Source organism: Apium graveolens, unplaced genomic scaffold, assembly GCF_009905375.1.
Source record: "Apium graveolens cultivar Ventura unplaced genomic scaffold, ASM990537v1 ctg5274, whole genome shotgun sequence".
Taxonomy (NCBI): Eukaryota; Viridiplantae; Streptophyta; class Magnoliopsida; order Apiales; family Apiaceae; genus Apium; species Apium graveolens.
In genome coordinates this window covers 83033-95938 of record NW_027418904.1, presented here as the reverse complement: position 1 = coordinate 95938, position 12906 = coordinate 83033, and the positions used below count along the sequence as shown (strand labels likewise).

Sequence of the window (12906 nt, the reverse complement as noted above, 5' to 3'; positions counted from 1 at the left end):
GCCAAGGATCAAGTCAAAAAATGTAGTTCTGATTTGTGGGGTGAGACTCCTTATATAGGCACATGATGCCTTTGAATTGGATTAGGGTTAGGAGACTTGGTGGACAAGTCTCAGATTTAGAGTGGACTGTGGAGTCCTATAATGCAGGGAATTGATTCCTTATTCTATGGGGTTTCTTAGAGGTCAATCTCCAAGGAATTGTATCCTTATTTGGACTTTACTTATCATCTGATTTTACCCTTATTAATTAATTACGGAATTAATTAATATTCAGGGTTTTTGGGTTTTTTATAATGGGCTTTATCGTTAGCCTAACCCAGGCATAATTAATGCGATATTAATTGCGCAATAAGGGTTTAATATTCTGCCTATCAATATTTATCAATAATATTTTTATAATAACATATAAGGTTACGCATGAAGCGTGAATTAGGCGATTTTACTGCAAATTTCCCTAAAATTTACTCTTAACTCAAATTAATATCTTATTATTAATCTTATATATATATATAATTTCATCATAACTAAAATTAACATCTTATTATTCTCCTTAAATTTCTCTATCACTTAATTTCATTATTTTTATATTTTTTTTAATTTAGAATTAGTTACCTTGTTTTTTTAAACTTTTTCTCTAAATTAAGAATTTCAAAATGATCGAAATCAAATAAAAAAATAAAAAAACGGAATATTATTTTATAATGCCACGACTTAGCAAACAAAGTAGTTTACTAAAATGGACATGATTGTAAGAATTAAAATTTTTTAGATACCGATTAATTAGTGGCAAATTTAAAAAGAAAAACCAGACATTTTTAGTAAACTAGTAGTTTACTAAAATGAGCATGGTTACTAGAATTTTGTTATAATAATGATTGTCAAATCTTAGTAAGGAAAACTCGCAATACTTATTAATGAAGACTACCGATACTTATCGAGAAAGATTTAATTTAATATTGAAAACTTGTCACGAAAATCAAGATTTTGTTAACCTGATTAAGAAAGTTTATATATTAAGTTTTCTTAGTATAGTTGATAAAACTCTATTATAAATAGAAGTTTTACCTAGTCATACGTACTTAAACAATCGCAGAAGAAGTAATAATATTTTTGAGATCTCTCTCCTTCTTTTTGCATTTCTTACTCTATAGTTTATAGTTTATTTATTACAAATTTAAAAATTTTAGGGATTAAGGAAAAAAATCTGACAATTTTAGAGCAATGAGGAGGAGTTGTGTTAACTTAAGTTGAAAAGTGGGGCATAAAACGAAAACAGGGGTGTCTTGGGTGGTGTTAGTTTGATTGACCAGCACTGTTCCTGAAACCCTAACCCAAAACAAAGTAAAATCCCCCAAAATTGGGTTTGACCCATTAAAATTGTGCAACCAACCAGCGTTCATTCTTTCATTACTAAGCCCCCCAAAATCCCCTTGCCAATTGGAGCACACTCTGTATTGTACACTACCTACATATTTATATAAATTAATAAGTATATGTAATCGGCGAAAGAGTTGAACCTTTCCTTTTCAAAACCCCCGATTACTTCAATGCTCTTGTATCTAACTTGATTATCAATTATCAATCCCCCCCCACCCTTCCTTTCATTTTCTTATTACTTATCATCATCTGTAAGTATCTCCCCCCCCCCCTTTCTTTCTTCCCTTTATATGTGCAATTAAACATCAATTTATCTTTGTCAACTCAATTCTATTTCAACAAGCTTATTTACTCTTTTTTCTTTGATTTTGTTTCGACTTTAATCAGTATGTGCTTGCTTGCTTCAAACTTATGCTAGTGTTCATCTTTTAGTATGCTCCGTAGCTCCCTTTTACTCCTTTTCGGTGTGTGCCTGGTTACTAGACGGAATTTACTATTGTTTTCGTGCTAATCATATATACACGCATTTCATATTTTAATATTTTGATTGTTATACTATTTACTAGTTTAGAGTTTCTAAATTTTAATTTTGATTTAGGCCAATTTTTTGTTAATTTAAGGTCGATGGTCAATGCAACTTTAGTAGTATATAGATTTTTTAAGTTTTTTTATAATTTTATTTTGGATTACAATTATATATATGTATGTGTCTTAAATATTTAAGTACATGATTTACTGGGTTCAAATCTGTAAGTACATGACTGATTGTAAAGTTGACTCACGTTAATCATTGATTTCATTGTTTTGTTTAAAACGTTAGAGTCAATGAAAAGCTGGTTAAACATAACTGAAAACGTTAACATCTCCGTTAGTTTCTGAGTTTGCTCATCGTAAAAAATAAGACAGAGTATATTGTAATAACTCATTTTAAAGAAAGAGAAGCAAACAGGAAGTGAATTGGGGTATAAGGAAACCTTTTTTTTTTCCAATCCCAAAACATTAATCTATCAATTGAAGGCGTTCCAAGGTGTTGTTAAAAAATACAAAGCAAAAATATCATCTTGGAACCATCTTCATATAGTGTAAGTGTCCTGGTCTTCATTTGACATTTTTTCTTGGTTCCGTAATCACAAAAAAACATTTCTTGCGGATGAGGCACGAGACGATGTTGCGGAGCTTGTTCTAATTGGACTAGAATAAACTAAGCAAATATATAAAAATCAATAGTTCTTTTTAAAAAATATTAAGAGCCCTAACTTTACATAAATTGCACATGACTAGTATATATAGATAGATGTGAAAGAGCCCTTGCTACAACCACTTAAGCTCTAGGTCACCAAGGCAGCTGTTGCAAAGCCAGGTCACTAAGAAGATCATTAATTTTTTATGTTTGACTAGCTTAGATGCACAACAAAGAAGTCAAGGATTAACCCGGGTCTAATTTGTAATAAGTTATGTACTTGATACATTTGAGCCCAGTTAGTCATGTATTTGATATTTATCTCAATATTATGGTGACGGAAAACCAATGATCGACACAAAATATTTCGGGTTGGCCTTAATAGGGGAATATTTTATATTTATATAGTGTAAGATGTTGCTAAAATCACAAGCATACATGAGATTAGTAAAGATATGTTTGATATTTGGTTCTATTAGGGTGGTGGAGGTTTCGGATTTGTTTTTATACAGGTTCTTTGCTTGCACCCCTGCAAATCATTGAACTCCACTTATTGTTGTTATCTTCATTGACCTCCACTTATTTTTGTTATCTTCTACCATTTACGTGACATTTCATTTAAGTATCTAAGATTTTATACAAGAGTTTGGCAGTATGTGCGCTCTTTGAATATGGCTCTAATGTAGCAACTGCCTGTGATTTCACCGAGGAAAGCACCTTTCCTGCATAAATCACATTCGGTGTGTTATGAATTTGAAGCTGCTGAATGATACTTTCTCTATTCTATTCTGCAGAAAGATTTACATTGGCTTTAACATGTACAATCCAAAGAAGTTTTCAACCATGGGCTTGGCACCATATAAAGCACAAGGAGGTGAACAGATCTCAACAGTTGCTGCTGTAGGTGGACCTCCTGTTGAAACTTCTCCTCCTCCTACTGGGGGCAATGCCAAGCAGCGGTTGCGTTGGACCTCAGATCTTCATGATCGTTTTGTTGATGCTATCGCTCAACTTGGCGGACCAGACAGTGGGTATCTTCTTTTTGTTTTGTATTATTGTATACTTTTTCAAATAGTAGCAAATTAGGGTAATTTAGCTAAATATTTTAAAGAAGTTGATAGTTGCCTCTGTTTTATCCATTTCACTCATCTTAGATCATCCTCTTGCCCATTCATGGCCTGCTTGCATAGTATGGCTTCGGGTTGGGCTTATTGACGGGGTTGGGACTTGGGCTTTTTAATGGGTTGGGCTCGAAATGATTACTAATTAATTTATAGCAGAAAGTTGTACCATTTATTTCCTTGGAACACCTTTATAGTCTGTGAATCTAAAATGCATTACTGTACATTCAAAGAGATTGTCTCTTGTATAATTTTTTTAATTTTTTGTGTAAGTAATTAAATAGCATAAATTACCAACAACGTATTTTTTTAATTAAAAATAGCATTTCCTATTTATTCCTAATACATAAATTAATCAATTGAACTTAAAATTAAGATGTGTCCCGTACCAGTTTCTAAAATTGGATGGTGTCCCCGTAACCTTCATTTTTCGAGTGTAAAATCTGACACTCAGAAACGTTTCATGCCAGACAAAGGTGTGTCTTTTACTAAAGGGTTTTGTATCTATTTACACTGAAAAGTAACAAATGAAAGTCTAATACTATGATTCTATGTAACTTACTTGAGTTTACCTTGTTAAACAATTTTGCCTCATATATAATGATCATGTTGACTTGTCATTCTTTGGACAATATCTTCAGTTTAGTGCTCTAGACATTTTAACTTTTAATGGAAAAAAGGTGCTCATTGTGCTGCAAACCTGATGACAACCTACCTCCAATCCCGGCCCCCTTTCCTCTCAGAAGCACGTCAATTGTGACATCATCTGTTCGCCACTTCTCCCATCTCCCATCTTGTCTTACTCCTCGCCACCCCTCGTTTTTTAGAACAAAATCTCTCGTTCTTGTTGAAGAAATATTTTGTTAGTTTAATGATTTCACTTCAGTCCCTCCAGATTGTCTTCTATGTCTCACAAATTTACAAAGTCTACGTATTAGTTATAATTAGAGACTTCCAATTGACAAACTGCGGATTATTTGACCTAGATTAGTAGTTTGGATACTTTTATTTGATTCTTTCCCAATCTTCAGAATATGAGGCTGCCACCCAAAATCTTATTTGGATCTAACTAGAACCCGGGGTTCTGAAATGCATATGCAGAGTGTTTTTCTATTGTCAGTGTTTTTCTTATAAAAGACTCAAATTCAGAATTTGTGACTTGTAAAAGGTAAATTATCTATTGTCAGTCTTTTTTCTTCTTGATTATAAGTAAACGCTTCAAAAACTATAGTATATGAGTTTTAATCTGTATCTTTGATTGTTTTTTCCTTTTAGAAAGTGTCAATAGATTCTATTATATGAGTTTTAAACTGCATCCTTAGTTGTTTTTGATAATTTTCCCATGCAATTGTTATCAGGAAACAGTCAGCCCTTTAAATGAGAGCTTCTACTATTTAGCATTATTAAAATTTGTTTTCAGCTTACAAATACCATATATGGTTCTTTTTATTTTTTCTTCTTGTACACCTTTTATTCCAGGAGCAACACCTAAAGGTGTCTTGAGAGTGATGGGCGTACCTGGATTAACCATTTATCATGTGAAAAGCCACCTACAGGTTGGTCTCATTCCATTGTTTTCAGTCACAATATGTCACATACAATAAACCGGGGTACTAAGTAGATGTGTTGAATTATTTCTTAATGTAGAAATATCGACTTGCAAAGTATCTGCCAGAGTCCCCAGCTGATGGTAAAGTTTTCTGGATCTTCAGATTCAGTATTTTATTTTGCGAGCATTCTATTTGAAGTCGGTAAATTGTTTGGTTATTATTAGGATCCAAAGAAGATAAGAAAATTTCCGGTGACAGCCTTGACAGTATGGATTCTCCTCCGTGAGTATTTTTGCTCCACTCCTTGTCTTTCTCTTCCATGTGGGGTGTGTGCTGTAATCTGATAACAGGTTGCAGCAACAATTTGCATTACAGTATAAAGTCTTACCAGGTCTAACCTATTATATAAATATCCAGAGGACTGCAAATTAACGAAGCTTTGAGGATGCAGATGGAAGTTCAAAAGCGTCTCCATGAACAACTTGAGGTATTGATCAATTGCATTTTCTGTAGAAAGAGATTATGAAATCCCATTCTGGTATTTAATAAGGTCAGGAAATATGTCATTAGCCAGAACACACTTAAAAACTTCAATCGGCTCAGTGATGAAATTATCTTTTATGAATCACAACTTGATAATTTTATCAAGTTTATAGATCAATTTGAATTTTATCTATTTGTCATGCGTAAAATAGTGGCTTGTCTTTTTCACATCCATTTGTGGCATTAATTGTACTTGACTAGGATATTGTATTCTGGCTACTGGGTTGTCAAGTTTACGTAATGGACCATAATTCTATAGCTGTCAATGTATGAAAGCTTAGGAAAGGATGTATTTGCATACTTCACCTTAATTTGGTTGATAATTAGGTACAAAGACAGTTACAAATGAGAATAGAAGCTCAAGGAAAGTACTTGCAAAAAATTATTGAGGAACAACAGAAGCTGGGGAGTTCTCTGGTAGGCTCGGAGTCCCAACCAGGAGGTGAGGATAAAGATAAACAGTTTCAGTCATACTCACACCAGGCCAATGATGCGGCTGTTCAGTCTCTGTCTCCTCGGAAGAAGCAGAAGGTGATTGATGAAGGTACAGATGGGACTGCTCCTTCTCTTGCTGCTCCAGAAATAGTAAACCATTGGGATCAGAAGTGGTACAGTAATGACTCCCAGTTCAGAGGACCAATGGATTGATTTCATTTTACATATAGCAAAGCGCAAAGATAGATAATTGTTTTTATATTTGCACTGTAATAGAAATTGTGTAGATAATTTGATATGTTATATATTAATGGTTGAGAATTATGAGCAAGATATTTCTATGCCTTCGCAATTCTATGAAAGCTTATATTGGAGCTGGCATTGGGAGTGCTGAACAATGAAGGCTAATTTACATCATGCAATTACTTGAGCGTCAAATTTGGTGGTGGATTTCAATTACGCTATAATTATTTTTGCCCACTGCAAAATGAGTACTTCCAAACACCAATCAACAAGAACTAAGCACAACTTTATTACAAAGCCATCACTGATTCACCATTACCAGTACACAACCTTGCCGGTGCCTATGTAAAAATCGCCAATGAAGGTGTGGCAGCCAGCACTTGTATGCAAAGAAAACTTCTCAACAAGGACAGTTCTCCGGTCAGATTTTCTCGACAAATCTCAAACTCAAGTTACTACTTCCGATTACCAAGTACCTGTACCACAGGAGCGATTTTCAATACAATGTACGATGCATATCTATCTTCTTTTTTGCCAGGACCTGTCGTGCAACTATCCTCGGCCTGTAATTTTATGGACCAAACTTTTACAGACAATGTATAGTAATAAAAATCAAAACAGACTTCATTTTTAAACTCCCGCATTATAGACTAAGCAATTTTTTTTTTATCTAAAATCATCATCTACTTTGTTGGTTGGGTTGCCCTTTCATTTAATAAATTTAGCTATATACTGTTAGAATGAACATTGTTTATTTGTTTTTATCAGTGTAATACACTTTGAATGTCGATCATAAGCTAATTATTGTAAATATTATAAAAAAAAAAACTAGTTACATCAAAAATATAAGCAGGCCCTTCACTTATTTAAGATTTCAGCAATGTTGCATAACAAAAAAAAATTCAAAAACTTTCCCAGGATGACACGTGTCATCTTATCATCATTTGTGTGATTTATATCAATATATTACTATCCACCTCATAGTAGGCATCCAATATACAGATGACAACTCATCATTTGGGAAAATTTTTTGAGAACCTAACATTTCTCTTGAGATTTACTACACACTAAATCCAATTAAGAAACATGAATTTCAAATTTGGACGTAGACAAGTAAACATCCATACTGGTCAAAACACAAGAATTTAATAGTAAATGCAGTGATGCAATTAACCGATATTGTCATTATTATTCATAGACCTTGTTTCAACTTGATACTTTCAGACTAGATTATTATAGTTGATGGGTAAAACTTTCCAAAAAATATTTTGGTGGATGAATATTTTTTAATCTGCTAAAAATATGTTGGCTCTTTACTTCTTGAAAGATGAAAATCAGATTTAGCCACCATTTTTTTCGTGATTTCAAACCCTTTTTGAAATGCACAAGTAATTTTTAGGAACCAAATTTGATAATCCAACCACCAAAATGTTGGATTAGAGTTCATGCATGTTAATGACGCCAACATAAAATAATTATAATAAATTTGCTCTAGTCTATTTTCATTCACATAATAAGCTAAAATGAATGCATAATACGTTCTATGGAAAGCATAGAAGATTTAACTACTACAAAATTTCTATTACTACAGTTCGCTTCCACATTTGCATTCTTTAAAACTGGTGGGGGGGGGGGGTATCAGCTAAGGTTAACTCTATCTCCTCCGCCAAGCAGATTGTTTCATCACTATGCAGCAACCCGCAAAGATCATTTCAAACTTCTGTTAAGTTTATTTTAGCCATAAATTTACCCAAGTCTAATCTCATAAATGTACACCAAATATCAATCCCATTATGTAAATGCTGCTGTGTAATTCTTCCCCCATTTATCTATAATTTTCTATAAATCTGTGCCCTCACTTTTCACCAAGTTTGTCTACTCCACGATTCATATACATGGGATTCTTCGATGGCTCCAAGAAATCTTCATCTGTGGCGAAATTCATTCCTGAACCTGGTTAAATTTTGGGAAAACTTGTCCCTGTTTTTCGCGTCTAAGTTTCGGCTGATACCCACCATAAGATTATCAAAGCAAACAGAGAGACGTGGTTGTTCACCCACAGGCTGCATTAAGATAAAGAAATATTAATATCAGTATAATTGGTGGGTATAGAAAAATTCAAGGGCCATCTAACGCTAAGAACTTCACTTAAACAAGTGTAAACTGGAGACCCCAATTTCAATTTTTTTCTACCAATATGAACTAGTTAATATACTTCTGAAAGTGGCAACTTTAGAGTGTATTGTTATTTTGTAAAAGATTATAACATATAGTCTCCTCTGCTTCATATTTTTAATATTAGAGTTTTTTGTTTTGACTAATTCTTGTTTTCTATTTTAGTTGACTCAATCCTAGATTAAATTTTCTACTAAACTACGGGAACGGGGACAGCCTTCTTGTTGTCGAGCCAGAATATACACAAACGGAAGTGCATCACCTATTTTTAAAATTATTGTTGAAAAATATGACAAAGCATTATTCATCAAACTTACTTGGGTCAACAGAATCTGAGCCTTCAAGTTTGTAAACATCTGCACAATATCATTGTTACATTAGTAAATGCAGCAATACCACAGTGCCTTGCGTATCTGTGAGAAGTTGATAGCATGCACAAATTTCAAACACACTCCAAAGCACAAATAAAACTTTAGTTATTTGCTTGTTTAAGAGTTCATTTAATTTGCAAAATCTATTTTATCTCTTTGGGTAAGCCAAGAACCACCATATATGAATTTATTTCCCCACAAAACAATTTTATCATCATCCTACATGCTGAATGAGTTCTGTAATCTGTAAATCTATTATCATTCATCAACATGTTATGCTTATGTGATATCTTCACCTTTTCATTTTCGAGTTGCGCCTTGTTACAAAAAAAGCGAAGGTAACCGATCCTTGGCACAAACGCTTAACTGATAAAAATCTTCAACTTACAGTACATATCAAAACCAAACACGTTTTATGAAGTTCAACTTTGCACCTCACAGGACCACTAATCCCTATATGCATATTTGAAGAGAAGTGCTCTCGAACTATTTATTGGTAGCATGAATTTCATTAAAGAACATATTGGTTAAATCATACAGATGCGAGAGCTGGCTCACAAAAAGGGACAACCTCTCATCACCCTTAAGTTCTAACAACTGTTTATCTTAATGTTAAAGAATGTACTATGTTCTATAACAAATTTATGAATAATGTCAGGCCAAGAAATAAGAGTACAGAGATTTCAACATTTAACAACCACAATAGTGGGCCACAATCAATAATGAATGACCTTACACCATTTCATCTGTAATGTAGGCATTAGAAGTGATTCACTCTATAATTCATAAAAGAGATAATCCTTACTTGCCCATATAAGCTCAAGAAAGAAATCATCATCAACCTTGAAAGTTAATTTAAAATCAGGAAAAGTAAGCATACAGGATTCATTAATCAATTACCTCTTCATTTATGAGCATCAAACTGAACATTGGTCTGCTTAGAGTCCACTGATTGCCACATTCGTCGAATAGAACAGTCTCGAAGAGGGACCTCAGCATCTTGTTGTGCATAGAAAAATCATGTTTAGTACAATTAAAACAAATAGAATATACAAGTAAATGAATGTAGAAACTGCGAATTGTTAATCACATGTTCATGAAGAAAAACCCATAAGCTTCCGGATGTTTCCTAGATTGAAGCTCCTTGTTCCTGTTTCTAACTCTTCGAAAGCAATTTATCATAATGCCCACCCCGGTTATTTCCCCATGTGTGGCATTTTCCATACTTCATGTGTTAGGAATTTGCCTTTAAAGTAGGACCTGTTTTATTTGCTCCAGGATATAAACCAGGGAAACGGAAGTGGAGCATTCGACGATGCTGCCCATTTGCCTTACGTGAAAGTCTGTGGCATAGGGCTACACTTGGCAACCCTTTTGCTCGACACAGGACAACCCTGTTAACTATAAGAGTACTTTCAGCTCATTTAGCATTATAACTGAGCCACATATGCAACAAACCTTGTTACAGGCCATGGCGCCAATAGTGGAGCATTCGACGATGCTGCCCATTTTCCTTCCGTGAAAGTCTGTGGCATCGGACTACACTTGGCAACCCTTTTGCTCGACACAGAACAACCCTGTTAACTATAAGAGTACTTTCAGCTCATTTAGCATTATAACCGAGCCACATATGCAACCAACCTTGTTACAGGCCATGGCGCCACACTATTGGAAAGAAAACCCGCTTCTATGGCACCATATATATATCTATACTATACTATTATAAGCAGAACACCCTCTGTTTGGTAGTTGGTCGGTTGTCCGGTACGGTTGTTCTGAACCGTCAGATCTAAAGACAGATTGATGGGAACCGTTGGATGTAATAATATGCTCTCATAGGTTCAGGGTTCGAATCCCGTGTGTCAACAGTGTATTTATTATATTTAAACTTTTATATTCTTTATTTTTAACAATTTCTACAGGTTCAAGTTTGGAGTTTTAACAATTTCTACAGGTTCAAGTTTGGAGTCCCGTGAACAATATATTATATATTATATTATTTATTTTCAGTCAAGTCTTAAATTATCATAAAACATATATTATTATAACTTATTATATTCTTCAATTTATTTTTCTACTATTGAAAATCTATATTAATATATTAATAATTTTAAAATAAACTATATTATTAAATATTATTCGAGTATGAAAAGCTATCCGTGCATCGCACGGGTTATAGACTAGTATACATATATATACACATACACACACTTAAAAATACAATTCAAAATAAGACTTGATGTCCCTGAGGGTGACCCATAAGGTTACAACAAAATACAATACAAGTTCAGGGTTGTTTTGTAAATACGCGAGGGGGACTTTAATATTACAAAATTGTTGATGTAGGACCGGGGCTAGGGATAGGGTAAACAAGGGGATATGGGCATATCTCCACAGTGAATCAGCAAGAAACACAAAAATCCGCAGATTTAATTCATATTAATCAACTCCATTAATAAAGAGATTATATATGTTTATATTGTACTCCTAGGACTTGATGAACAAGTAACTAGGAGACTAAGTAAAATCAACGATAAAAGGAAACAAATCCTTATAATAATAACTCATACCTATTAATTATCTACTATATATATATATATATTTATTTTAATTTATTTATTTTCTAGAATATTCCTAACTAGATAATATAATTACTAAATAAAAACATACATCTAAATAATACTATAAAGTAATTAACAACTAATTTAACTATATTATGCTCTGCATCATTCTCCTCTCCTTTAAAAAAAACTCGGCCGCGAGTTTTATAATAAAAAAGGACCCACAATCCTCGAACGGGACTCCATATGATTTGGACTTGAAATTTTGGAACCCATTGAGATATATCTTCACGCTTGACTTCATAAAACCATTTTGAAATTATTAAATCGATATGTTCAACAAGATTCGCTTTAGCTTGAATTTTTTTTCCACAAATAAACTCGACATGCTCCTTTTGTTGCTCAATTTCAACATACTTGTCATCCTCCTCCTTTTGTGGCACATCATGCTCCATTTGTGGCTTGGATTCAAGATTCTTTACGATCTCCCCATGTTTTTTCGTACTTTTTGTTAATGCCTGAATGGAATCACAAGTTTGTTGCATCTTTTCCGATCTAGCACTCATGTCCTTTGATAGCTTCAACATATATTGTAGTAATGCTCTTTCACGCTTAGATTTTAGACTTGCCATTAAATCATCATAATATTGCCACTTCTCGTATGATCCAATAATGAAAGTGAAATAGATAAGGCTAAACGATTTGTCTCAGCAAAGGATATCTCACAATCAATTGTTTCGGGGGTTATCATCGTTCTTTCTTCAAGAAAATCAGGGAGGATAGGGCTATTTCAGAATATATAAAGGGTTCTGGAAGCCCTCAAACTTCTGGACAGAGACTGCAGTGCTATTGGTGGCTGTTTTTTGGCTATTGGAATATTTTTTTTTATTTTTAGGGAAGGTGTTTGATAAAAGGTTTAGGTGAAGGAACATACCAATTGATGTAGGACAAGGGTTAGGGATATGGTAAACAAGGGGATATGGGCATATCTCCGCAGAGAATCAGCAAGAAATACAAAAATCCCCAGATTTAATTCATAATAATCAACTCCATTATTAAAAAGAGATTACATGTGTTTATATAGCACTCCTAAGACTTGGTGAACAAGTAACTTGGAGACTATATATATAATTATTTTCTAGAATATTTCTAACTAGATAATATAATTATTAAATAAAAACATACTTACATCTAAATAATACTATAAAGTAATTAATAACTAATTTAACTATATTATGCTCCGCGTCAATTGCCATCCAGTTTTTCTATTCAAATAACATATTCCCTCCGTCCCACCCACATGTTTACATTTGGATTCGACACAGAGGTTAAGAAAATGTGTAACGTAGT

General features: G+C 33.5%; 2 protein-coding genes across 3 annotated transcripts in view; one reads left to right on the top strand and one right to left on the bottom strand.

The window, feature by feature from the left end:
• Positions 1–1265: 1265 nt before the first annotated feature.
• On the top strand, positions 1266–6548 carry LOC141702541 (myb family transcription factor PHL7-like). Of its 2 annotated transcripts, XM_074506206.1 has the most exons (7): positions 1266–1628; positions 3352–3584; positions 5158–5234; positions 5326–5368; positions 5453–5510; positions 5646–5715; positions 6099–6548. In XM_074506206.1, exons 2-7 carry the CDS (start codon positions 3374–3376, stop codon positions 6417–6419), a joined length of 780 nt encoding a protein of 259 aa, XP_074362307.1. In that variant the 5' UTR covers positions 1266–1628; positions 3352–3373; the 3' UTR covers positions 6420–6548. The 2 variants fall into 2 exon arrangements, with proteins under 2 accessions (XP_074362307.1, XP_074362308.1); XM_074506207.1 differs by lacking the exon at positions 1266–1628 and having other exon boundaries at positions 3368–3588.
• Positions 6549–8156: 1608 nt separating this feature from the next.
• LOC141702539 (uncharacterized) overlaps positions 8157–12906 on the bottom strand; it is a 31938-nt gene continuing 27188 nt past the window's right edge. Inside the window, exons 27-29 of the mRNA XM_074506204.1 lie at positions 9896–9994; positions 8942–8980; positions 8157–8512 (exon numbers count right to left, since the gene is read on the bottom strand). Of these exons, the coding sequence (XP_074362305.1) occupies positions 8375–8512; positions 8942–8980; positions 9896–9994 (276 nt within the window). The 3' untranslated portion in view covers positions 8157–8374. The remainder of the gene's footprint in view (positions 8513–8941; positions 8981–9895; positions 9995–12906) is intronic.

Coding starts and splice junctions, on each gene's coding strand:
- LOC141702541 (XM_074506206.1), top strand. CDS start 3,374: ATGTACAATCCAAAGAAGTTTTCAACCATGGGCTTGGCACCATATAAA. Junction 5,369..5,452: donor GCCAGAGTCCCCAGCTGATG/GTAAAGTTTTCT, acceptor GGTTATTATTAG/GATCCAAAGAAGATAAGAAA. Junction 5,716..6,098: donor GTCTCCATGAACAACTTGAG/GTATTGATCAAT, acceptor GTTGATAATTAG/GTACAAAGACAGTTACAAAT.